This window comes from Uloborus diversus, chromosome 4, assembly GCF_026930045.1.
Source record: "Uloborus diversus isolate 005 chromosome 4, Udiv.v.3.1, whole genome shotgun sequence".
NCBI classification, from domain to species: Eukaryota; Metazoa; Arthropoda; class Arachnida; order Araneae; family Uloboridae; genus Uloborus; species Uloborus diversus.
Window position 1 is genome coordinate 71102906 of NC_072734.1, and position 27342 is coordinate 71130247.

Consider the following 27342-nt stretch of genomic DNA (forward strand, 5'->3'; position numbering starts at 1 on the left):
CCTCTACTATGGCCTTTAGTATACTCTTCTACTTCAAAACCAGAGGACATGTCCTCCTACCATCTACACTTGTTATCTCTAAATTATTAATTTTGTCACTTGCATTCCTTTACTTTTCACCGCCTCATTTGGTCTTCATTGTCTCCGTATAGTTCACTCTTCAAAAATTTTATACATATGAAATGTGTCAAGTCAAGGAGGATTATCCCACCTTGGGGGAAAAAACTCTAGCTATATTTCTGTTCTTAAATCTGTTGAATGAAAATTGTTTATAAATACATTAGATTAATTTTGCTGCTTGAAAAAAAACCGCATTATAAAATCGTCAGCTTAATATTTACCTGTCATCTAAAAAATAAACATAGCAAATAATTTCAGAGGAGGGATCAAATTTCTTACCAAACTCTGATGAAATACAACTACAGTAGAATACAGAGGTTATACAAAACTGTCAAACTGTCGGAACCGTCCCAAGTTCGGAGAAGCAAATGCTCGGATAATTGGAAAAACAAATGTCAGGGATGCTTCTTATTAGGAATTAATGAACAGAAATACAAGTTTCTAGTGCAAAAAGTTTCTTTTAGTCAAATTTGGTAGTGACGCAACCAAATTTGACGGATTTTTTGAATTTTGATGGATTTTTTAAAACTAGTGTACGTGTACAATTTTTCTTCACTTTTTATCGACAATGAATTCTTTTGTTTTCCCCTTAATTTCCCCCCTTCTCCCAAGTCATGGCATATACATTAAATATTCTCATATACATTAAATTCTTTCTGGTGAGTCTCCATGATGACAGGTACGGGGGATCTCTGGGATTTAAATATGCATTGAAATATTGTACAATCGTAAGATTGTACAATATTTCCATGTACCGTCAGATTGTACAATATTTCAATCGTAAAAGAAAGAGAGATTGAACGTTTAAATAATTAGACAGTTCGGTAAATTGAGACTCGGATATTCAGTACTCTTCTGGACCGAAAAATCCGCTATTTAAAATCCGAACAACTATTTAAATAACACACTATTTAAAATCGGAATTTAGAACAACAATAACAATGGATAAGTTACCTGCATTTATGCCAAAAATAAAGAAAATTAAATAAATAGTGCTTATTTAAAAAGCAATAATACATTGAGTAGTGAATGAGTTCATAAAAAAGTAGACCACAGCATGTTTAATATCCATTTTCAATATTAACAGGGTTCGACAAATATCCCAAGCGAATTAAAAAAAGAAGAAAATATTTTCGCTAATAATTTCTTTAAGAACAAGAAACTTTTAGAAGTTGTGTGATATTGAATTTCCTCATTAAATCTGGGTAATAATTCGTCTTGGGCTAAAAAAAAATCCTGGCTCCTAAGATTTAACAATTTCCCTCCGTCCCTGAAAATTGATATTTTTGGATTTGCAAGTTTTCTTAATTTCTAATAGCGGATGAATTTTGAAGTACACACACGCGCGCACACAACACAGGCCCAAAACTACCTGTTATTGGCAGTTTGGAAATAAAAAGTTAGCAAAACTTATCAAGTTTAGGTTGAGATAAACGGACAATCAAGAGCATATTTTTCTAATAGAAGCATTTATTTGCAATGTATAAAAGTACATGACAATTGTTTTCTTTTCCGTGAAGTCTAGTACTTGGATGGTAAACCTTTCGGTCTGTATCTGTTCGGATCTCCTCCGTTCCTTCCCCACCTGTTTGCTATTTGATCAGCTCTGGAATCAGGTTTGTTTGCTCCTTGAAATCTCTCACGGGTATTACTAAGAAATAAACAAGAAATAATTCTGTTTTAGAAAGAAAAAACAAGTTGCATGTTTCCTGCACTCAATGAGAATGCCTGTAGTAAATGGACAAAGTAAAAGCAGAATATAAACGTTAAGTAGGTAGACCAGATAATCATTTTGCATAAAGTATATGTAGGAAAAAATCTTACGAATGATAACATAATTCCAGTATTAAATAACTTCAATTTAGAAAATGTTTTTCCCGAAGTGCGATGTAAATAGAAATCACACTAAAAACTAATGTGTGTGTGTGTGTGTGTGTATGTTTTTTTTTTCCAATACTATGTTTTAACTGCTAGTAATCGAGTCGGTATTCCGAGGAAGTCAATCGTGATAGCAAGTAGAGCAAAAAAAAATATTTTTTCTACGAAATTTCTTGGCTGTTTCCTCAGAAATTGGCAATACAGTGAAATCCTGTTACAACGAATGCCATTACAACGAAATATCCGTTTCAACGAAATAAATTTTCAGTCCCAATTTAAATTCGATTACATTGCTGAAATATCCTTACAACAAAATTACAGTTACAAAGAACAAATTATGCGGTCTCTTGAAGCTCCTTGTAACGGTATTTCACTGAATATTCATTCAGCTATTTATGTCAAATTGCTTTCAAATTATAACATTTTAGCAACCATCTGAAGTGAGGGAGATTGAAGAAAAATATATTACTCTAAAAGAATAAGCTACCAGAAATTTAAATACTGCCGTCCTCCTCCTATTTTCTTTCATTTAATTTGTGTTTCTGATTTTATAAATTTTAATACTTATTAATATCGATTATGGTTTCAAAATCCTTTATTTATTACGTTTCTCTTTTCGATAGGCTAGGATTTTGGATAATTCTATTGTTCCTCTTGCTTGTGACTTTTCAAAACGAAAGTGATGCTTTGATAATCCTTCCAAAACTCCTGAAACGCGACTGGTACCATAACCTGCGATTTGTAAACAAACGTACTTTTTATCGTGAGGTTTGACACAGAAAGTTAACATGTTTTGCAATTTTTCCTCTCTGTTTTAAAATTTAGGTCTTAGCAAGAAAGTTATCTGTAATTGTCTTGCTTCTGCCCCAATAATTTCACATTCGCAGAATCATACATTTCTCCTCTTCGTGTTGTTTTATTGCTCCAAAATATCTAACCTTTGGCAAGAAAGCTTGCCAGAGAGTTGGGAATTAATGCAAAATTTTGGACATAACTTGCTCAGTCAGAAGTTCGACGCAAACTATAAGCATTTTGATTACTTTTGTTTGCCAATTCATAAATTTGTCAACAGTTGTAGTCATTCCAAAATCCGTGTTTTTACCCTTGAGAAATAATGAAGTTTAGAAACTGAAGAAACCAAAAATGTAAAAAATATATATCTCGTTTTACAACGCGGTTCATTTCATTTGATTCCACTTAACATCATAAATGTTTTCTTAAAAGATTTCAGACATAAGTACTAAACAGCAAATCAAAAGTTTAGAAGAAAAAAAAGAACAAAACTTCGACTGATAAAAACATTTGGAGTTCATCAGAATATGGTGTAGAAACACGAGTCACACTGCATTTTCCGACATACTTATAACATAACTTTTGCTTTGAGCCTGCTTTTTGACAGTTTTTGTAACTAAAAACTCTTATCGCATCATACTGTAGACCCTCGTTTATCCGGCTTAACTGGAACCAAAAGCAACCCGGACGTTCGAAAATCCGGATAGAATGGGTAATACGCAAATCAAATCTTTAAGTAAGTAGACTTAACGTTCATTGCGTCAAGAAAACATATAATGTTACAAAATTATACAGAAAATCAGCAAGGCATTAAAAAATATCGAAACAATTTTTCACAACATTTCTTAACAGTACTGGTTCACTGTGTTCTGGTTCAAACATGATGGTTGAATAAACACAATCAAGCAAGCTTTACCCTTCAAAGATCAAAATAAAAGGTGAATGTTTAGTGTACCTACAGTCAAGGACGGATCCAGGAATCCTTCAAGGTAGGGGTGAAATTGTGTTTTCAGAGCTACAATTTTGGAAAAATTACTAAGTTTCCGAACCTTCTCCTCTAACATAATCCAATATCATTTGAAATTGCATTTTTGGAACTACAGTTTGGAACAATTAGCAGAAGAAAGAGCTTGAACCTCATTCCTTTCTTTAACGTTGCCAAAGATGGCTTAAAATCGCATGTTTGAGAGCTCAGGTTTGAAATATTCCGAAAATTTTCCGGTTGAGAGTGCCCTTAAATTCTTTACAGATTGACTAAAAAACACTTTTGGAATTTAAATGTTGAAAAATTGCCTGTAGAACCCCTCGTATCTGTCCATGCCTACAGTTACAATCTTGCTATCATGATCTAAAATTATCTGTGTACATATTTTTTTTAAAGCTACAAGTTCTATCCGGATAAACGAGGATCTACTGTATCAACTTACACACAGAACCTGAAAATTAAAAACGGAAAAAAAGGGGACTCACGTGAGTGAGTTTCTACAATAATCCATTCGAGTGAACTCAATTGATTTATTTTTTTTTAATTTAGAAAAAAATGGCCGCCCGCCTTGCCTAGTTGTTAGAGGAGTCTGACTGCGATGAAGTGATCCCGGTTCGGGCATCGATATGCTTTCTCTCTCATGTCATTGTCCTTCCTTTGTGTGAATGTGTTGTTATGCTGTGAATGGTTGCAAACCCTATAAACGGGTGCCTATGGCATGTGTGTGCTGTGGAAGTCGGACTTCACACCAAATTACGGTACAGTTGGAAAAGTGAAGCAGCACACCCCCAATTGCCACCATGGCTGGCATAAGACAATAATTTAAAAAAAAAATTTTTAAATATTAGTCTTTTTTTTTAGTTTCTCATACTCAGTTTATTATCGTTTCTTACCTAATAACTCCTGCAATCCACTTGCCACCTGGACCCCTTCGTGCAGCGTCATAATTGCCTCTTGCATGGAAATACTTGTCGGCTCCAATCCAGTTGGCCTGTCTCATGTCCTTGTAGGCTCTCCACATGTCCCGCGCGCCTTGAGCAGCCTCTTTAGCGAAGCGGAATTGACAATTACCTGGAGACCAGAAGAGTCCCATGCAGAGCAGGACACAGAAGAAAACGGATACAAAGTTCGCCATTCTTTCTGAAAGAAAGGCATTTTAACTTAAAATTTATTGAAGTGTTTCTGCTGCAATGGAAAGATGAGAGAAAGAAATAGCTGCCCAGTCCACTAATTTCTGATTTTTTTAATTTTTTTTTTACAATGTATAACAACATTGCTTTTATAGCATCAGCTGAATACACATATTGGCTTAAGCTAGAACTTATTACAAATCTTTTAAACAATCAAAGTATTTTTCCGAAAATAAAATGTGACCATTTTTTTTTTTGAAAAAGAAAACTATTAGTTGATACGGAACGAAATCAAATTCGTTCTCTCAAACCATTAGGTATTAATTTTCAATAAATTAATGTCTAACTACAGTAGATGCCTAATTTACAATTTAAATTCTAGCTTTTTTTATGCGTAAATGTACTAATATTAAACAATTGTATTATTGTAAATTACAGGAAAAAAAATTCTCTTTTAAAAGTGTAAAATTTCAAATTTGAATAGGTAAAAAAACTTCATAAACTACTTATGGGCAAAACAGTGTGAATTATACACAATCATATGGAGATTCAATTTTAATGTAATTAAGTGGTAGTAATTATTAAATTAATAAAATTGATTTAAAAATTCAAAAGTATCGGACATAATGTGTACTATTTTAATACGGATGTCTTGAGTGCGTAAAATTTCACTAATCTCAGCGTGAAAAGAATTATTATAAGAATAAGAAAAACATCATATTAGTGAATCCTTATAACATACGTATAAAATTTCCATTTCTAATTCAATCTACAATTTATATTTTTGTTGATTGAGGTACATTTTGGCACAATGGAAAGAACAGAATTCTCGTAGTTTCAGTACATTTATTACACAAGTAAAAACTCATAAAGAACTAACTTTCAGTTCTCCACAGACTAGCGTTTCTTAACCTTTTTCGACAGTGGTCAGGTAAAATTTGTAAAATAAATTTCGGTAAAAGTTTTTTTTTTTTTTTTGTTACAAAGAAAAATGTTTCTAGAACTATTCATAAGTTAATTTTTTTTTTCACTATGATTTACTTACAAAAATATTAAAACGGAATTTTTGGCGTTATTATCCATAATCTTTTAAATTATTTTCTCTATCTTATCTTTTAAATGAAAATCAAACTATTAAGAAAAGGAATAACGAAAATCAATTCAATAAAAAAAGAAAGAAAGAAAAGTAATACGTAACAAATGAATAATGAGAGCACTCTCAGGTGCTGCCAATTTTTAAAGAGAAAATTTAATAGTTTTTTGGATTAAAAATATATAAATAAATAAAAGTGACAGCTAAAAAGCTGAGGACCGGTCAAAGTTTCTCTTGGGATTGTATTGTGCTTTACCGCCGACGAGCGATTGAGGATTTCTAATATCGATCAACATAAAATTATTTTTTTATGGATAATAACTATAATTTTTATTGCGAGTTATGAAATGTGATAGAATGAAACAAAAAATTTAACCTAGGTTTTGGAGGAAAAGAAATTGATCATATTTTTTATTTTCAATAATATTTCGTGCAAAAAAAAATATTTCTAACCATAAAATCGACCAATTCACGATTTTACATATTCGAGAACAAAGTTGTCGTGAATTTGGCATAAACCATATAGCCATGTTCATCTTAAGCCACAAAAATTATGATTGGAGTTCGAAAGAATAGTAAAAATGTATCATTGTTCAAATGGTAACTTTGTTGAGATATGCAGTTCTTTGTTAGGAGGGCAGGTTATTTAAGGCAAATTTGCTGTCACTACCAACTACAATACGACAAAATGAAAAAATGACGATTAAAAAATCATCTACCTACTGCCCCTCTAACGCCACTTCAAAAATAAATTAATATCCTTCTAGTACAGAAGGCACGAAAAAACTATAAACCTTTTCCACCAAAATGAAAAAGCAGCCGTTATGAACTAATTTATAAAAAGCATATAACTTCCATTAACTTGACACATTTAGGACTTCGTATTAATTTCGATCAAATTTTTAAAAATAATGAAAATCGCGAAAGACTAATTTTTAAAAAAAAGTGTTCGTTTTCATATATGAACATGAAACAACTTACCAAACGTTGACCTTGTGCCGGGTAAAGATGTTCCTGTTGTATTTTTTGCGATAGTGTATGGCTTTCTTCGTTCGAATATATAGTCATGATGCGAAAAGAAAGAATCTTTCCCAGATCCGTTATCGTCTGGAAATTCCCAGTTCTTCTCGGAAATCGGCATGACTTTTTCCTTCACTCGACATCAGACAGAGAGATCATTCACACTTGGTTTTGGATAGGCGATAGGATATTTGCTTTCGTTTTAGGCTCCACAATAATATTGCCTGCCAGTCAAGCGGTAAAACCCAAATTGTTGAAAGAACTCTAAAACAGTCTCTTTCCATAAAGTATTTTTATTACATAACTGTTTATCAAGATAAAGAATGAATTACTCCATATGTCATGCACTTTCTTGAGAACAGAATCTTTATTTTAAGCAAGTTGAGAAGCACTTTCGTATACAGTACAAAAAACTGGCAGATTAATTATATTATAGCTTATAAAAAGAGGTATACATAAAAAAAAAGTTCTGTAGCCGGGTATAAGAGGGCAATAAATCTATATGATATTCAGATATAATTTTAAACAGTAAAATAAATGATGCAGATTTTTTCTGAAAGTATACACTAAGGTTTTCTAAAATATTTCTATATCAACAAATTCATTATCTTCCATCACCATTCTGTGAGCAAAGCAGTAGCCCACTGAAGATTCTTTTCAAAAAAAAAAACAAAGAACTGAAGATTGATGAAATTTAGAGCACAATGTTGGCTATGACTACCGTACTTGAAGCAGTTTAAGGTTTTCAAAAAGGGGACGTGGGCAGAGGTTAAGAAACTTTAGATGATTAAAAGCTGGAAATTTTCTCAAATATAAGTCCGAAAAATCAATGGGATCTTCAAATCAATTCCGAGGTCTTCGAAGTCTTCGAACATTTTCTCTAGTCATAAACTATTATGTTTTGTGTACTAATTTAGAAAATCTTTTTGGGGGAGCACCCATAATCATTCTCCCTCCACAGCATTAATGTTTGTCTGAAATTTCGTTCTTGGAATTTCAATTTCTTAAAATTACCGGAGAAAGTGTCTGAACTCAAACCCTTCTACTAACGGTGTCAAAGATGGCTTACAGATGCGTTTTTAGGACCTTAACTTCGAAATTCAGAGCCGAACCCACGATCTCCTAGGCTCTCCATCGTTAAAGTTCACCTAAACCTTTATTTATAGGACTTTCGAGAAATTTCGGCGGAAATATCTCCAAACTCGAACTTTTCCTAAAAGTCCCTGAACCTCTCCTCTCTTAACATCACCTTGCATTTTCAGAACTACAACTTCGAAATTTTTCCGGGGGAAGACCCACGGAACACCTTTTTCCCCGCTAAGATTTTATTTATGACACATAGGCTCAAAGGGTTAATTCTTTCTCTGTTTAAATAGCGCAATTCTCCTAATTTGTGTTCTCATATGCTAGTAATGATCCGCCTTCGGAAAAAATGGACTATCTCTCCTGATATATGTACGTTTGAAAAATATTGAGTGACTGTCAACTACCCCAATTGAGTGACGTTGCAACGGCCTTGTTAAAAAATGCCTTCATTCACTTCAGTGAAAGTTGGAAACACTACTATTCTGCCGTGCTAAGCAAATGAGAGCTATCTGCGACTGAGCTCAAACTGAGAAACTGCTTTTTGAAGTTTTACGCCTCCATACATTTGATTCAAATGTCACTTTTTCAGATTTTTTTTTTTTAATATTGCCTCTTCTTAAGGCTACAATGGTGTATGAAAATCATTTTGTTTTCTTAAATTTTGAAGATATAGTTCGGACATTTTTATGAGGTACAAACCTTCATGAGGGGAAGAAAAAAGCAAAGTTTTGTTGAAATATTTGGAATAGTTTTTAAAATATAGGGGATATTGTATTTTTTAATCGTAAATATTTGAACAACAAAAATCACTCCATGAGCACTGTTTTTTTTTTTAACTTGGTTTTCTCTATTTTTCTTGATGTATATTTCATATTAAAAGAAAACTTGGGGAGCAAAATTTCATTAACCACAATATTTTGTTCTAAAGCTGTTGAAAACAGAGTTTTTGTTAAAATTTCGAATTTTTCTGAAAAAAGTCGATAAAATTAGAATTTAAGCCTGATTTAAAAAAAAGAAATGATGATATAGATTTAAGTTAGTAATTAAGTTAGCCGCCGGAATTAAGTTAGAGCATTGAAACAAATTGTTTAGAGCGCGGAAAATTCTACCCTTTTCGGCGATATATAATATTAATATGTGCAAGTAATTTTTCACTCCCAAATTCGGGACATGTGAAATTTGGGCCTAAATTGGAATAAAAAAAAGAACTATTTATCGGGGTTTTTTCGAATTATAGCCTATGTCACTCAGTAAGAAAGCACCTTTCATGTAGTGAAGGAATTTTTCTAATAGATGCAGTGGCTCCGGAGATTACCTCGAACATATAAACACACAAAAATCCGTCCTCTCTCTTTATAATATTACTATAGATTTGCATTTAAATAAAACATTTGTTTACATAATTTAAAATATCACGCTGACAGAACAGCTTACGGCTGCTGTAAAAAAGGTCCGAATTGAAAAATTATTTTGTCTATGAATAACGCACAGTTCAAAGATTAATTTCAAAAATAAATAAATAAATAAATTTTTTGGTCAATTTTTCGCATTTTAAGACTCCATTTTAGCCTTAAATGACCGTAGTACATTGTACTTGGGTAAAATACCTTACAAAGAACCACATGGTGACAATAACTCAATTTTGTTAGAAAGTGCAGATACGACTTCTGTGCTTAGCATGGCAGTATAAGACGATATAAAATGTTTCTGACCTCAGCTCCTCCCAAACGAAATCCTGGATTTTCGTTGCATACTTAATGTGTTTTAGGAAAACAATGTTCATTCGATTTAGATGCTAAACGGTACTTTGGTGTGTTATCTACGTAAAATCAGTGTATAATTTAACTTTTTGTTAAATTTGTCCCATTAAATGTTTTAATTTGTCCCATTAAGTGTTTTAATTTGTCCCATTAAGTGTAGGTCGCATGCGGCTCATGCAAGGACGGATTCAGGGAAGGGTCAAAAAGTCAACTGATACCCCTGTGACAAAAATTTTATTATTATTTTTATTAAACTTCAAATTTTTAGTCAAAAAAAAAAAAAAAAAAAGCAATGGAATCAATAAAGAATAAATACCTTTGTGCTGAAAAATTAAAATGTCAGTAATCCAACGTTATTAAGCACAAAACTTGCAATTGATTGCAGACACGTGTTTCGGTGTTACAAGGAACACCTTTTTCAATGCAAAGAAGTGTGAGCTTTTGGATGAAAAGTCATCCGAGGAAAGCAACACGGTGGAACAGGAGGTAGTATAAATATCAAAAAATAGAAATTAAACAAAACAAAAAAGATAAAATGACACATGGAGACAAAATTTATTATATAATTCCATCAGGAAAAAACCGTTAGGTAATAAATTTTAAAAGAAAACCCATAAACAATGCAAAAAGTCCAAAAATGAAACCACTCTGAATAAATTAGCAATAAATTTACCAGCGGGAAAAACTATGTATGGAAGCAATGTATCAAATGGAGAAATGCAGAAAAAACAGAGTGAAGGATAAACATATTGGAATTAGTTAATCACAAAACGAAATAAGAAAGCAAAAAGTGAAAAAATAAAAGTAAGAAATGTACGACGTTTACATAAAAATAATAGAAAATCTAAACCAATTTTAACAAAGCAGTCCACACAGAGGAAAAATAGGGAATTGCAGTAAGATCGTTAACTAAATTAGAACGGTTCCTCAGGATGTGAAAAGATTCCCAAAAATCAAGATCCAACGAATTGGGGCATTTTTGGATAATTTGATAAGAGTTAAAATCAAAAGAGTGATTCGATTCCCAACAGTGTTGAGCAATACTGGATTTATTCAGCTTTGATGTTCTTTTAACCGAAATTTCAAAGAACGGCGGGTCTGTCCGATGTATCCGAGTCCGCAATTGCAAACAATTTTATAGATCCCACAGCAATTAAGAGGGTGAATAGAATCTTTAAGAGAAGAGAAAGAAAGTTTATTAATAGGAGAAAATACCACTTGGAATTGGAATCGCTTCAGAATCTTAGCAACCTGAAAACTGATACCAGGGAAGAAAGGCAGAACAACTAAATTCTTAGTGTTAAAAGTTCTATTAAGAACAACATTTTGAGATTTTTTGCAAAGTTTTTTATAAATGGAATCAACTAAGGTGGGCGGATAGTCTCTATCAGCAGCCACAGCTCTTATATAGTTAAGTTCCGCATTAAGAAGCTCAGGTGAAGAACAAATATTCATTGCACGATAAACATATGTGTTGAAAGCTGAATATTTTTGATTAGGAGGGTGAGACGATAATCTATGTGGGGGTAAGGAAACAGCAAAAGGTTTACGATAAACCGTAGTTTCAAAACCGGACTCAGTTCGAGAAACGAGAACATCCAGAAATGGAAGGCAATTATTCTGTTCTTTTTCACAAGAGAATTGAATATGAGGATCAATAGAATTTAAAATGGATAAAGCATCATCAATGCTTAGTTGACCGTGGTTCATAAGAACAAAACAGTCATCAACATAGCGAACATAGAATTGAAACTGTAGTTTCTGAAACAACTTGACCTCAAAGTAATGCATGTAAATATCACTAAGGATTGTTTATGGGTTTTCTTTTAAAATTTATTACTTAACGGTTTTTTCCTGATGGAATTATATAATAAATTTTGTCTCCATGTGTCATTTTATCTTTTTTGTTTTGTTTAATTTCTATTTTTTGATATTTATACTACCTCCTGTTCCACCGTGTTGCTTTCCTCGGATGACTTTTCATCCAAAAGCTCACACTTCTTTGCATTGAAAAAGGTGTTCCTTGTAACACCGAAACACGTGTCTGCAATCAATTGCAAGTTTTGTGCTTAATAACGTTGGATTACTGACATTTTAATGGAATCAATGTCAACCTTTTTTTTTTTTTTTTTTGCTTTGTTCTGTCTGGTTTTTCCGCTCAACGTCATAGTTCAAAGAATTGACTGGCTATAGCTATTGCTATTTTGAGACTTTTGTAAACTTTCAAAAGAACAATCATCTCTGAAGAGGCCACCCTCCCACCGCAAATCACATGTCGTATCGAGACAAGTCTATTTGCCAAATTTGTATTTGAGGGAATATGATCCGTGGCGCCTGTTCCGCCATTGAAAAATTTAGAAGAGGAGTGTAATTTGAAAGGGTTTTGATCTCATTCGGGGGAGGGGCGGGGGTGCTTCGTAGTATATGAGGGGTGCCATGGGGGATGGGTACCCCTGTTTAACTGATATCTTTTTAAGTAGAAGATATAACGCTGGCCATTGAAACTTGACCCCCTTTAGAAAATTTCTGGATCAGCCCCTGCGTCATGGGGTAGTACCGTATTACCCCGCATTATCCGGCAAGCCGGAAAAAAGCGAGGTTGATCAGCATGCCGGGAAATTCGAATTTTCCGGCACGTTGGATAATTCGAGGTTTATTTTGCAACAAAACAAAAGTGAATTTCCCCATTCAGTCCCAATCAGAAAGCGAACCACTGTAAGGAAAAAAATAAATAAATCCCGAAAGTAACCTTTTTTCAAAAAAAAAAGTATATTGCATATAATATGTGGTTGTTATTTATGGTAGTTCATTATTAATGGATTTAATTATGTGCCTATAAAGTAATCAATTCAGAAGCAATAATTGTTACTTCGATTTGTTCATAATTTTTTTAAATAAATTCTTTTCGGTTCCTTTTAGAAATATAAGTTTAATTTTTATTTATTGGATAGCGATGGTAAATTGTTTAGCACTGATGTAGGGGCGATAACTTGCTTCTTAAATGTTTGCTTACATAGGTTTTAATTTAATTTTTATAAAATTATTCGTTATTAAGCAATATTTTTCTTGCTAAAATATCAAATGACATTGTTAGAAAATAATTTTACAAAATTAAACTGTTTATTAATATTAAGATATATATAGAACTTGTATGAATTTTTAAGCTGAACATATGTATTTTTTTTTTTATATTATTTTTTTTCCTAACCTCGATTTTTCCGGCATGCCGGAAAGAACCAGGCATGTGTTATTGAAAATCTGGTGACCCCGAATTTTGCGGTATGCCGGATTTTGCGGGGTAATACGATAGGTAGATTACAGTTGCTCTCGACAAAAACAGGGCCCAGCACGTTGCCATTCACATTTGAATTTTCACGTCTTGAATTCAATTTTCCTTTTTCGCAATTATGATTGCAGTAGGAGCCATTTTGTAAAAACTAAAAATCCACCGAATGGGTTCTTTTGCAATTCGTGATTGCTTGTGAAACACATTATTTGAATTCAAGAAGTCAAAATTAAAACGAATGCCAAGGGCTAGTCGCTAGATGCTGGATATTGTTTTATATTTCTTTCTTACTTCCAGATAGCCAGGGGTGCCCCCCTCTCTAAAAGCAAGCCGCCCCCCCCCCCCACAAGACGGAAAATTAACCCTCAAAACATCCCCCTAAAAATTTCAATGACGCCGTCTGCGCCATGACCCCCCCCCCCCCCCCCGCCCAAGCGGGCACCCCTGAGACAGCTAAAAGTGTTCGTTCGAACTGATTTGATAACAGCGCTGTCCAATTTCGTTTCAGCCATGGAGTAAAAGTTTTTTTTTTAAGAAACAGTAGTGGTGCCATCTATTGCCGAAATAAAGTGATTCTGAAAGTTTTCGTTTTTGATGCCTTACTGTTTTTTCAGCTTTAATGATCGACATATTTTCCGAGGTGGATTTTACATATCAGAAAATATGACCCCCCCCCCCCCCCCCCCCCGACATTTTTAATTCCTACTCATACATTAAAAAAGTGTTCTTAGCAGAATCTTTTTTTTTCTAAGGAAAACCACCGCTCACTAATATGAATACTTAATATATCCATAGCTATCTCAGCTTGCAATAAATATCAAAAATATTTTCAAAGCTACAGAAAACTTATGTTTAAAAACGGGGAAAAAAGAATGTAGGTATCTGTTTAAATTTCTCTTTTGCAGTTTGCTTGAAAAACGTTCCAAGAAAATGGCATACGTGAGTCGTTGAAACCCAGTGTTCTTTATTTAAAATCACTTAGAAAAACGAAAACATATCTGCTCAGAAAAAAAAGAAGAAAGGATTATCAGTCAAAAAATTAGTTTTAAATCATTGAGGAAAAAAAATACAACAATGTGTTTGGAAATGCTAAACTTCAGTGCAATGCTTAAGTAAAAACTACGATCAGGCCCGCGCCAAGCCTGATGGGCGTCGTCGTGCAAATGTCTTTTGAGCGCCGTTACGCAGTGGCGTTCGATTAAAATATAGTTAACACCTGGACTGAGGTTTGGTAGACAAAAAAAAAGAGGGGGGGGGGTATACGTTCGGCGTTTAATTTATTAAATAGCAATGCGTAAATATTTAATTTTGGAATACGGTGTATGTTTTTTCTTCGTGTTTCGAAGTTATTTCGAGTTTAATTGCTCCTTGATTTGCTAATGAGTTTTTCGAAAAAGGAAACATTTTAGATATCTTATAGTTAAACGCCTCACAAAAATATATCTCTAATTTCTAATTGATGGATTATTAATCAAACTTTTATCCCTATCAAATTATGGCAACAGAGTTCTAATATTATTTCTAAACTGAAGTATAATAATGTAGAGGATATTCCACCATAAAATCTGAATCTTATAATTCTAAAATGTAGAATCGATATAAAGGGTTTTTTTTTTTTTTTTTTAACTTAATACAAATTGTTACAGAAAAAAAGGGGGGAGGAAGCAAGTAATTGTGGTTTTGTCCAGAGATCATATTTGATGATGTTAAAAGAAAGGATGAGTTCAGGGATTCTCTCAGCCCTCGCTCGAAATTAAAGTCTTAAAAACGAAATTTTGAAAGATCTTTAATAAAAATCGGTAGCCCTCTACAGCAAATTTTTCTCTATTTGTTGTCATAAAGCGTAAATTCAGGGATCACTTTTTGCTGGGAGCAGGGCCGGATTTAGGGGAGGGCAGGCGGGGCTACTGCCCCTGGGTCTCCACAGCAAAGGGGCCCCCACAATAATATTTTTACGAAATATCCTAACTGTCACGGGTCGAAAATATCGGATATATACATAAATATCAAAATATTTGCATATATATCAAAGTATCGGATATTTTCGAAAGTATGATGATCTTTTCGAACCCTGATTAGGGGCCTCCACTCCTTCGTTGCCCCAGGGCCTCCACACCTCCAAATATGGCCCTGGCTGGGAGGGGGAGGTCGGTGACTCTAGCACGGAAATTTTTCGGAATGGAAGACGAAAAAACTGTTGTACACCTTTTATCCCGTAGGGAAATGGGTGATGTTTAATCATTCTCCCTCAGAAAATTTTCCAAATTGAATATCAAAATATGCAATTGGAAACCATCTTTGATGACATTAGGAGAAGGGATGGGATTCGGTAATTCTTTTTCGTAAATGTTTCCAAGTTGAAGTCCTAAAAACAAAATTTTAGGTGATTTTAATAATGCTCGAGGAGGGCTAAAGGACGCTCTCCGGGAAAATTTTCAAAACTTAGTTTCTAAAAACGAAATTTTAGACGATTTTTAATGAGAGGGGGCAGGGCTGAAATCAGGGTCACCCCGTGAAAGTTTTGAACTCACAAGTAAAGCATGAAGAAGTCTAATTTCCACGAACAATAATTTAAAATCACAAAAAGGCATATTGCACAAATTTCAATATACAACATATTCACCGCAAGAACCGAAATGGGGAGCAGCAAATTCAAGAAAATCGCCTCGTATGCTCCATCTCATATACTATCGAAATAGCATTCACGGCTCCACATTAGGAAGAAAAATGCTAATGCATGCATTGCTTTCCGTGTAATACATTTTTGCACTTTTGAATATAGTAGGTTTTAGACATACCAAAACAGTTAATTTTCCTTTTAGGTAGACAGCGAGACGAAATGCTTGTTTCAATGAGCAGTATAATTTCTTCGCCACCGTTAAATATAATGAAAAGTTCAATTTTATTTTTTTATTTAGGGTTTCTTTTTCTCCCATTTGGAGCGTTTTTGAACGGTAGAGCTCAGCGCCTTTTTGACTCTGGCGCTGTCGTGCATCACACGACTTTGCACATAGGGACGGCACGGACTACGATTTATCTTCAGTTTCGCCGTCATTTAAAATATCCCCCCCCCCCGCCTCATAATTTTAAAAGGCATGATTGAAACTGAAAAACAGGAGGGGGGGGGGATTTCGTGTCGACGAAACTGGGGAGACACCAAAACTACAGCAACGAGTAAAACTTGAATTCAGAACTTACTAATGATAATAATAATGAATGCAAAAGATGTTTTTACAATAACAGACATGCAGAAAACTGAAAAACATTTTTTTTTTAACTATTCATAATTGCGCATTTTGGGAGATGGTCAAGTTTTACAAGAATTGTTTTCATTGGTGTTGCTGGGGAAACAAATAATTGTTCATTATTTTGACAATTGTTTTGCTCGAAATATTAAAAGAGAAGAAGCAAAACCAGGAACAACCTATTGTAAACCGATGTTCCTTAAATTACACAATCATGACCAAATGGAACGTTTCACAGAATATGATACACTATATTTTACTTATAAAAACATTTAATCATAAATCGTACATGAAAATAATTTCTTCTTTGCTTGAAGACTAGTATTTGGAAGGTAAATCTTTCGGTCTGTACTTGTTAGGGTCTCCTCCGTTCCTGCCCCACCTATTTGCCGCTTGGTCGGCTATAGAGTCTGGTTTGTTTGCTCCTTGAATTCTTTCACGGGTATCACTGTAAAATAAATAACAAACAATTTAATTTTTGAAAAAAGCCCAGATGAATGAGTAAAAAAAAAAAACAAATACATTTCGCAAAGAATTTTCTTAAGGTGGGTGTGCCAAATAAGGCCTTGTGGACCAATAAGGCCAACCCTCCGTCCCCCCAATTTTCTATGTAGGGCAGTAAAAGTTTGCTATATTGTGATTTTATCGTCATCAGAAAGCCTAACTGATTCTAAAACGGTATCAACAAGCAGTTTGTTATCAACAAGTAAAAATGTATCTACAGTTTTTACAGAAGAGTCTTGTCAAAATTGCCTGATCTTATTTTACAGTAAATTTTGCTCCTTCGTGGTTCACTGTAGTTTACTAATATAAAAGTCGTTAATTGTTCTAGAAAGCTTAATTTATGCAGTTATCGCATTCAAAAAGAAAAAAATGTCGCTGTATACCGTCATTTTTACCTATGATTTGATAACCCTAGAAAAGTACACTGTAGCCAAACAAGTGATTTGTAGTATTAGGACTTCAGTTTCCATAGTAAGGCACCGATGGATCGGAGATAGGACATGATCCTGTACTGCATATACTGCACATATGCGCATGAATTATGCGCAAGAGTGTCCAAATAACAAAAAATAACGACAAGAATGTGAATTAATCTTTCTCCTTTCATTGAGGTAGGGCAGACCGGGGTTAGTTTATTTTTAACGTAGTTAAGAATTTTTAAAATTGTAACAGAATAAACAACAAAATGTGTAAAATTCATTTTATTACTAAAATGTATCTCATGTAACAACTAACCCCATATAGTGTAACAACATGTCCCATGGTGGGGAAAGTTGTTACAATGTACATATATTCAAAAGACTTGAAATACTTTGAAGTAGTGGCTTCTAATCATTTTTAAAAAATATATATTATGAATGTTAAACAATCTAGATGCATTTTGAAGTTTCTAACATGTAAATACTTGAAATAGTTTAGCGTAAAAAATATTGAAAAAAATTGTAACAACTAACCCCGGTCTCCCCTAAATATGAAATTTTTGATACCGTTTTTGAGTTTATCAAATGTGATTCAATGTGTTTTTGCATTAACCATTAAGAATTTTTCAATTTTCTTAAAGTTTGATACATCTTTTCGACGGTTTTTTTTTTTTTTTTTCATGTGGCCTTATGAGGGACCCATGTTCCTGATAAGGACATTTGCCAATTTTTTCGGAAAACTGTTCACAAACATAATTCAAACTTGAATTTGACCATATGCAATGATTTTTTTCTTATTTTTTATGAGTTATTAGATGAATGTACAAAAATTGGAGCCTATTGAATCATATATGAACAAGATATTAGGTCCTGAACCGTAGGATGGCCTTATCTCGCGCACTTACCTTATTATTCATATTTGTATGAAAATCAAGTAGCTGGTTTTCATTTATCTAAGTTATTTTCCAGCAGCTCAAAAGTAGAACTTCATAAAAAATACAGGTACATGAGTTCTTATGCCTATTTTGGCACCTACTCGCTTTTTTTTAGTCTACTTTCCAACAAAAATGTTTTACAAAAAATGAATAAAGACAGGAAAGGTAGCTTAATACATCGTAAGATTTCGCTAAGAGGAAAAACGAGTCGAAAAAAAACAATGAAATAATTAAATAAATATTTAAAAAATGCCAACCTTACTATACGGCTTTGAAACATGAACTTTGAACAGTCAAGAAACTAGTAGAATTCAAGCAGCAGAGATGAAGTATTTGCGATCACTGAAGAACTGCACTATCCTAGACAAAATAAGGAACGAATCCATTCGAAGGGAATTACAGATATTCAGCCTAAATGAAAAAATCACGAAATATCGCAACGATTGGAAAAACCATGTTCGACGTATGGCACGAGGGAGACTTTTATTACAGACCAAGGGGCAAACGAGACCGTGGTAGGCACAGGAAACGGTGGGGCGACCAAGAAGCCGGAACAGGCTATATGCCTAATCCTTGAAGAAGAAGAAGATATTAAAAAATTTAAAATTGGGCAGTAACGTTTGAGATAGGGAAAATGTATATATAACTTGGTGCAAAAAGAAAAGCTGAATATTTTTGCATTAAAAAATTGAAAATAATGTGCAGATTCTTTAATATGGTTTTTTAATTTTTGGTTTAAAAAAATGGGAAAAGGCGAAGAAAACCAAAACGCTATTTCGCAAAGACATATGGCATTGACGAAAGTTACTAATTGATTGACTAAGTACGACTGAAGTTGTTGACCGAATCAAAATAAAGTACAAATGATTTTATTGTGAAATATTTATTGCTGGGATTTTATTTTTAACTAACCGACTTCAAAAAAGGAGGTTATGATCTCGTATTGCGGCTTTTTATATGGTGTTTTCAAATTATTCCAACACCACTGAACCGGTTTGAATTTTTTTTTTTTTTTTTTTTGGAAGGGTATACTTCCCAGATGGTCCCATTGCAATTTGGTCTGGATCTGATAAGGGGTCCTGGAGAAATCCAAGAAACTTTAAATTTCATACGTCATGGTCACGTGGTGTTGCTGTGATCGGTGTATTTTCACACCGAAGATTTTGGCTTTCTCTTAAACGATATTTAATTCTCGCGGCACATGGATGATTAATTTTCTCAACGCTGCGCCGCATGGTATTTTTTTTATTACAGGTATTACTAATGTATTTATTACTGCGTAGCAAAGCAGTAAATTAAATATATTTTGCTACTTTAATAGTTGAAACAATTACCTTAATATTTTATTTATTAATAAATCACTTCATTTAGGCACTAAATATAAAGTTCTTTATTTACTATTCCAATTTTTAAATATACTTAGTGTTCAATTGAGGGGGAATTGAATACAGAACACCCCTCCCCCAACGATTTAATTTATATTCTTTAATAATATACAATATAACTGTGTATGATTTCTGAAGTTTGACCAATATTCTAGATTTACTATTTCACGATGTCGTCAGTTCAATTTGAAATTAAGATTATATTAATTAGCAGGCTTCAAAAAAAAGGAGGAGGTTCTGAACTCGTCGGATTTGTTTTTCCTTTGTACAATGTTCCATAAATACTCGAAGACACCTGTACCCAGGGGCGTGCACAGGGAGGGAGGAGGAACACCTGTTGGCCCATGCCCGAGCCCGGAGGGAGCCCAATATTTTTGTAACTAACGGTGAAATATAGGGGTAAACAATATGGAGTACGGCCCGTAAAAGTCATTTGTGATGAGCTCCAAAATTTCTGTACACGCCCCTGCCTGTACCGACAGGGAAAAGTCTTTTTTTGTTTGAAACAGCATAGTTCCTCGGCGGTCTAATGTTAATCAAGTTCAGGTTTGACGAAATTGAAGGAACTCTTCAAATATCATACTCACATTTAAATCGATTTGTTCTTTATTAACTTTGTATATCGTCTCACTTAGTGAACTGGTTTTTATGCTTTTTTTTGTTTAGTGGTGGTTTTGTTTAGGGGTGGCCTAACTTAGGTTCCAAATCTTTGATTTACCCTATTTGTTCTTTAGGGAAAAGTTAAGGGTAAAACAATAAATTTCATGCAATATCCCTCACAAACGATTAAATATAAAACCCATTGATAAACAAAGGCCATAAAACAAAGGTTTATACTTTCTTTACCTATAGTTAAATAAAGTACTAAAAATATATATTATTAAGAGTAATGATAATGAAAATTTTGAATTAAGGATTCTCAAGCAAACATAAAATTCATTCTAGTGGAATTTTTAATCTTCATCTATAGTGGGACCATGTGAAGAAACATGCGACTTTTATCACGAGTTACATGACACTAATTGCGAAACATAAATTACAATTTACAATTCTAATTCTAAAATGTACCATTTTACAAATTTGAAGGTAGAGCGATTTCGTTTTTTTTTTTTTTTTTTTTTTAAGTGACTTGTGCATTTGCTTTAGGAAAGCAAACTTTGATAAAGTTGAACAAATGATGAAGACAATTTTTTGTGTACATAGTTACGCATTTGAAAAAGCCTTTCTTCACAGTCGTAGGAAGTCTCCGAGACGCTCGCCGTGTTATTTACACCACTAAAAAGCAAAAAAAAAAAAAAAAAATTACTTTTAAATAAAAAAAAAAAACCGCCTTAAAAAAATACCGAGGAACTAAAAAGCAAAAAATAACTGTGATTAAACTTACATTCTATTTCCTACCCAAACATAGAAATGAAATTTATTTTACAATTCCAGTACAAAAATCAACTAAACTAAACACTGAATTATAAAATAAACACTGATTTAAATTACTATACGATGAATCTTTTTAAATACCTAACTAATTATGGACGATCTCTTAATTTTTAATAACCTTCTGAAGTCGGGGCCTCCTATAAACTACTACCTAACGTAAATGAATAGGTTTAGCTTTAAAGACTAATTTCGCGTATAGTTAAATTAGTGTTTAGTTCAGGATTCGGTGGGTTGTCAGTTACGTTATGTAGTTGTTTATAGGAGGCCCCGACTTCAAAAGGTTATTAAAAATTAAGAGATCGTATATAATTAGTTAGGTATTTAAAATAATTCATGGTATGGTAACTTAAATCGGTGTTTATTTTATAATTCGGTGTTTAGTTGAGTTGATTTTTGTACTTTAATTGCAAAATAAATTTCATTTCTATGTTTGGGTAGGAAATAGAACGTAAGTGTAATCAGTTATTTTTTGCTTTTTAGTTCCTGGATATTTTTTGAAGGCGGTTTTTTTTTTATTTAAAAGTAATTTATTTTCATTCCAAAGCTTTAGTTAGATTTTTTTTATATGCAACATAAAAAAACGAAAATTCTGCTTTTTTTTACCCTCAAGAAAGAGCTGCAAACTTTTATTTTTGATTAAAGTTTTGTATTTAGGGAACAGAACTTTCCATTATTTATTTATTCTTGCTGATGTTCATTTATTCATTTTCATTTTTTTGGAAAACAGAGAAAACAATCAGAAATCAGGAAAACTTTCGTTTTTACCCAAAACTAGATAGTTGAAAGGTGATGTTGCTTTTAGTTTAAAAAAAAAAAAAGATCAGTTTTGGTGCTTTGCCACTGGAAGCGGGAGACTTTTGCTTTTTAATCACTTTTTGAAGGTAAAGGTACTTGGTGGTTGAATATAAGCCCCCTCTGCATATGTAATAAACCTTTGTGTCGGTAATAAACCTTAAAGTCCCCAAATTAGTTATATGAGCAGAGCTTAAAGATTCAGTCTTCGTACAAAGAGCTACCTGAGCGAGCAGCTATTGCTTCCAAAGACTTCCACTGCCGATTCGTAGAAGTTGGTAGACGTGAGATATGATCTCGTTACTTGCGAAACGAAGAAATAATCTTGGTAGCTATGTCTATATCTTAAATGAGAATAAATTACGCACCCAATTGCAAATGGTTGGCACAACTGTATTCAACATCTTTAAGACATGAATTAACCAAAACTGCTTAAGTTACTTACCTGATAATACCTGCTACCCATTTGCCGCCAGGGCCCCTCTGTGCAGCATCAAAGTTACCTCTAGCATGGAAATACTTGTCGGCCCCTTTCCAGTTGGCCTCCCTCATGTCACTATATGCTCTCCACATATCCCCTGCTCCTTGGGCAGCTTGCTTGACAAAGCCAAATTGACAATAACCAGGTGAACAGCAGAATGTCAGGCACAGTAAGACGCAGAAAATCACAGGTTCAACGTTCGCCGTCATGTTTTTCTGAAAAATTTAAGAATAAAAAAATTAGTTATCTTCTGTTCTCCTCCACAGAGGGGAGGGGGGAACGAGTATCAGGCTTGTTGCTTCGGTTACAAGGAGGTCGTTTTGTTGGTGCAAAAGGTTGTCAGCTTCAGGAACGAGTGTCCAGAAGAGACTTATAGCGAGTTTTTGCGCTGGTTGAATGGGTTCACAATTTTTCACAGATTGAATGGTTTCTTTTAGTCCCGAAACATGCGTATTCAATGCCTTTGCAACTGTTTTATGACACAATCGTACTAACACATACGGCAGCAGAATTTTCTTCAGATGTCGGCGCAGCACATTAAACATGGCATTTAGAAAGAAACGATTATACATGTATGAAAGAAAAATTCTGCTCCCCATACATAGAAGAAAAACATTTTGAGCAAAGTATTCAGAATTTCAAATTATTAAAAATAGTGTAAATGGGTTTCAGAATTAAAAGGATACATCAACTAAAATCAAAAATATGACATCGACAAAAAAAATATCGATACATAAAATAGTCGATATTCGAATTTTAGTTATCGATGAACTACAAAGCTTTAAACACATAAATTCACAATAACCCTTGACAAATGCTCTCATTACTGTCTAATTTGACACTTTCACGTGCAGTAAAATTAGGCCAAAAAATGGCCAAACCCAAACATCCAAAAAAAAAGTTAAAACGTGTCCAAATTACTTCTTAACCTTCCAGCAAGAAGGGGTAAAAAGTCCCAGCACTTTGCGCGTCGGGTTTTCGGGGAAGGGGAAGGACGAAATAATCCTCTTTTTAAATAAAAATTCTTTCTATTACTTAAAAAAATGCTCAAAAGTCGCAGAAATCACTCTATATTTTTTAAATAATAAACTCTCATAGAAAAAAAATGCTAATCAACTGGGGTGCACAGTTCGGGGGGGTGGGGGTGTCCATGGCGCAGATTGCGTCATTGAAACTTTTAAAGCAATTTTTTCAAGAGGTATTTCTTTCTTTTTCGAGGGCTTTTATTCTGGATGGGTACTTCGTCACACTTGAGGGGTGCGCCATCGCTTCGGGGGGGGGGGAATCTGAATTAGCATTCTAAAATCAACGATTGCAGTGAAGTTTACGAAAAAAATTCACTGATTTTAAACTTTTCCGAAGTTTAAAATGCCACACAATGATATAATAATGTCAGAAGGATAATTCTAAAAGATTTAAGCGAGTTCAGTAACCACTTTTTAGCATTTTTCGATACAAAAACTCATTTTTGGAAGCTCAGAGGGTGAGCCATGCAACTGATGAGGGTATCGAATAATTTATATATATTCTTAAACAAATTACGTACAAAATCCATGGTTGAATGTGAATGCAGGGCACCAGAGGGCCTCAAACATGGCACTTTTTCGTTTTTTTTTCGACAAAGTTTGGCGACCCCTGAAAGGCTGTACTGAAGATCAACCACAAAATTTACGATACATTTCAATTTAGGTACTAAATCTCATATTGTAAACATAAGATTTTTTAAGCTGATGCTTAATACACAGAAATAATCTCATTTTAAAAAATGCTGATTTGGAAAACCCTCTACGTCGGGCACCACTTTAGGAATTTTTACAGGCCCCAAAAATATTTTTGGAAGAAAAGAAAAAATATGTGTCTTCTAAAATCATTCAAAGAAACCACTGTAAAATTTTTAGCGAAATCAAAAATGGCATGTATCTCACCTACCTCACTCTTATAAAAACTGGCTCTTAATATTAAAAGCGCACACAATTGCCCAAATCAGAGGGAAAGTACTCTTATCCCAGAACTCCTCCTCCTAAGTTATTTTTAATTTTAACTCAATATTTAAATGTAATAGGTTTTAAAAAAAGATCAAATTTACCTAAAATTTAGTAAGAAATCATACACTCTGCGATACACTCAAACAAAAATACTGCTAAACCTCAGCCAAACTTTTTGAGCATCCTATTTCAAATATTCGTTTCAAAAGTTATTTTCCGAAAGAACATAAAACAGCAAAACTTACTACCAATCATTGACTTCACGCAAAGTTAAAATATTTCAGGAGTAATTTTCTTCGTAAATGTATTGCTTTTGTCGGTTTATTATATACTCATGGAAACAAAGCGAATCTCTTCCAGAGCCGTTGTCGTCTGGAAATTCCCGGTTGTTGTCGGAAATTAGCATAAATGAACTCACAGGCCGTTCATAGTTTGTTTAGAAACGATGGGAAAATTTTGATTTCGTTTCCGCTGCAAATTGCATGCTCTCAAGCTCAGCGGTAAAACCCACATTGTTTGACATTTTATAAGTTACGTTTCACTTTTCTTGAATATAATGAATAGATGAAATAAATTATCTAAAATGATCTTGGGTACTAATTTATCAAATCTCAATGCATTATTCAAGAATAACCTATCTTATTTTCGAAAGTTGTTCTTTTTCTTTTACTAAGTATTTATTCCAAAAAATTAACCCATTTACTATCTTGTTGGCAAAAAAAAAAAATAAGTAAAATGAAATTTAAACGGATTTGTTTAAACAATTTGGACAACCTCAATATCGAATAGGATTTGAAGTATTAAAAAGTAACTTACCGCCCCTAAGCCAGAAATACATGCAATCTGCTTCAATGAAGTAACATCTTCCTCCAGCTCGGTTTTTCCACACAGATGAGTCTGTAAAAAGGACGAAACAGTAGTCTCTGGATCAGGGTTGCCAGATGTAAGAACAGTAAATACGGGACAGGCTTCTAAGAGTAAAAGGGGGGGGGGATATTTTTTAAGGTTGAGGGCAATTACTGGATATGGTGTATTTTTAGGGTATGCTTTCCGACGCGGAACATTTCTTCATGAAAAATCTGAGAAATTCAACCGTATCAAATACAAAAATCGTTTTTATTGCGATTGCCGACGCATGCGCAGGGGTATATTTCCAACATTAGTCAATGAGCAAAGAGGAAGTAATCATTGGTCTGCCGCTCATGACAAAATAAAAAACAAATTGAAACGAAAATAATTTTTGCGTTTGCTGCCACATGATTTTCTTTTGCTCTTTTTTTTTCATTTTTTGCTTTACTTAATTTTTTCCCTTAAAATAATGCCTCGTTTTGTAAAATATTGTTACAAGTTAGAATACGGGACTTTAGCCGTCCCGTATGGAAGTTCCCTGGGACGCGGGATAATTTTTCAAAATACGGGACTGTCCCTTGAAATCCGGGACGTCTGGCAACCCTGCTCTGGATGGTATAACCGGACTGTCGGAACATTGAATGTAGTTCTGCCTTAGTCCTAGCTTTGGGGTGGTAACTTACTGCTTAATATCCAAGCTTTGCCTTCAATTAACGAGTTGAACTGCACCATGGCTGCGGACTCTCACTTACGAGATAAATTTACTTTATCCACCAGTTTGTTGGCACTCTCAGCTTCAATGAGATGACATGTGCTTCCAGCTCGGTTATTCTCTATTCCAGACTGGATGGGATAGCCTGGCTATCGGTATAATGCATGGCTGCATGTGGATCTCAAGAATTATTTTAAGATTAGAGGGAGTTCAATACTAAGACTGATTAATACATTTCATAGGTTTTATACTCATGTAAACATGCTCTAGCGTTAGTGTTTTATTTATATGTAAACTATTTATGTCATTACTAATTCATTCACTTCGAATAGATGCTAAAAAAAGTTGAACAGGTTTGAATAAGTATGAAATAACTTAATAAAAAATTTTTTTGCACGCGTTTGATCTTATAAGAGTTCTTCAAGTACAATTTTTGTGAAATAAACTCGCCTTTTTTATCAGCACAAAATTGTATTTCCGACATTTTATGCCTCACCGTGCAAATGTTTTGTGAATCCTTCGAAATGTTTCGTAACAAAAGTTTTAAAAAAAAGCAATGATATTCCATCTTTGATGACTCGGGGGGGGGGAGAGAATTATGCTCGGAATTCTTTCCCAGATTCTTTTTTTTTTTTTTTTTTTTTGAATTGAAATTCTAAACAACGCAATTTCAGACGATCTCTGATGAATCTAGTGGAACAGATGATCGAGGCCCCCACCCCCGTAAATGCTCTCCCCGCAATTTTTTGACATTGAAGTTCATCAATCATCATCATCATATACACCATAAATTAGGCTTAATGCCTGTTCCGGCTCCACTGATCAATCTACAGGAACGTTGGTCTGCCTCAATCGCAGCGGCCTCCAAGTCTGTAGCTCATCAGTCTGTTTGATACTCTGTATAATCGTCTATTCGTTCAATATGCCTCTTCCATTTTTCCCGAAACTCTATTATTTTACGGTTGAAGTCATATATGTATATGTTTAAGTCTTTGGGTACGTAATCATTAATTAGTTGATAACGTGTTGAATAGTTCATTTTAGCTCGATAGTTAGACTTCTTTTTTTTTTAATTTTTAAAATTTTTTTGGTACACATTTTGTAAAAGTGAAAAAAAAAAGTCACCCATATTCCTTTTATGCCACCCAATGCCAATATCTTTTTCTTTTCTTTTTTTCATCAAATAATATTAAGCAGGAATAAATGAAAATGGAAATTTTATACCAAACAATTGCTGTTTCGCATAGAAATATTCTTCTCATAAGTGAAACGACAAATTTATCCAACATCAAAAGCGTATCAAAAGGAAGGGATTTGAGGACATATCCTTTCCCGAAACCCAAAAAGATTTCCTTTTTTGATCATAAAAAACCTAACAGCAAGCAAAGTAACCATTTCCCCTGTCTCTACGGTTTTTTTTTTTTTTTTTTTTTGGCTACATCATTGTCTAA

General features: G+C 33.7%; 2 protein-coding genes across 5 annotated transcripts; both read right to left on the bottom strand.

Moving 5' to 3' along the window:
- Positions 1-1581: 1581 nt before the first annotated feature.
- LOC129220383 (serum amyloid A-5 protein-like) lies at positions 1582-7110 on the bottom strand. 2 transcript variants are annotated; one of them, XM_054854794.1, is made up of 3 exons: positions 6980-7110; positions 4669-4915; positions 1582-1771 (listed from the first exon to the last, which is right to left on the bottom strand). In XM_054854794.1, exons 2-3 carry the CDS (start codon positions 4908-4910, stop codon positions 1642-1644), a joined length of 372 nt encoding a protein of 123 aa, XP_054710769.1. In that variant the 5' UTR covers positions 4911-4915; positions 6980-7110; the 3' UTR covers positions 1582-1641. The 2 variants fall into 2 exon arrangements, with proteins under 2 accessions (XP_054710769.1, XP_054710770.1); XM_054854795.1 differs by having other exon boundaries at positions 4669-4911; positions 6980-7028.
- Positions 7111-16684: 9574 nt separating this feature from the next.
- LOC129221629 (serum amyloid A-5 protein-like) lies at positions 16685-25245 on the bottom strand. 3 transcript variants are annotated; one of them, XM_054856153.1, is made up of 3 exons: positions 25147-25245; positions 22310-22560; positions 16685-16843 (listed from the first exon to the last, which is right to left on the bottom strand). In XM_054856153.1, the coding sequence occupies exons 2-3, from the start codon at positions 22552-22554 to the stop codon at positions 16714-16716; spliced, it is 375 nt and encodes a 124-aa protein (XP_054712128.1). In that variant the 5' UTR covers positions 22555-22560; positions 25147-25245; the 3' UTR covers positions 16685-16713. The 3 variants fall into 3 exon arrangements, with proteins under 3 accessions (XP_054712128.1, XP_054712127.1, XP_054712129.1); XM_054856152.1 differs by lacking the exon at positions 25147-25245 and adding an exon at positions 24576-24645; XM_054856154.1 differs by lacking the exon at positions 25147-25245 and adding an exon at positions 24432-24570.
- Positions 25246-27342: the final 2097 nt, after the last annotated feature.

Excerpts from the sequence above, each read along its gene's own strand:
- LOC129221629 (XM_054856153.1), bottom strand. The coding sequence starts at position 22,554 with ATGACGGCGAACGTTGAACCTGTGATTTTCTGCGTCTTACTGTGCCTG. Across the intron at positions 16,844-22,309 it reads TGGGTAGCAGGTATTATCAG|TGATACCCGTGAAAGAATTC; the intron begins GTAAGTAACTTA and ends TTTATTTTACAG.
- LOC129220383 (XM_054854794.1), bottom strand. The coding sequence starts at position 4,910 with ATGGCGAACTTTGTATCCGTTTTCTTCTGTGTCCTGCTCTGCATGGGA. Across the intron at positions 1,772-4,668 it reads TGGATTGCAGGAGTTATTAG|TAATACCCGTGAGAGATTTC; the intron begins GTAAGAAACGAT and ends TTTATTTCTTAG.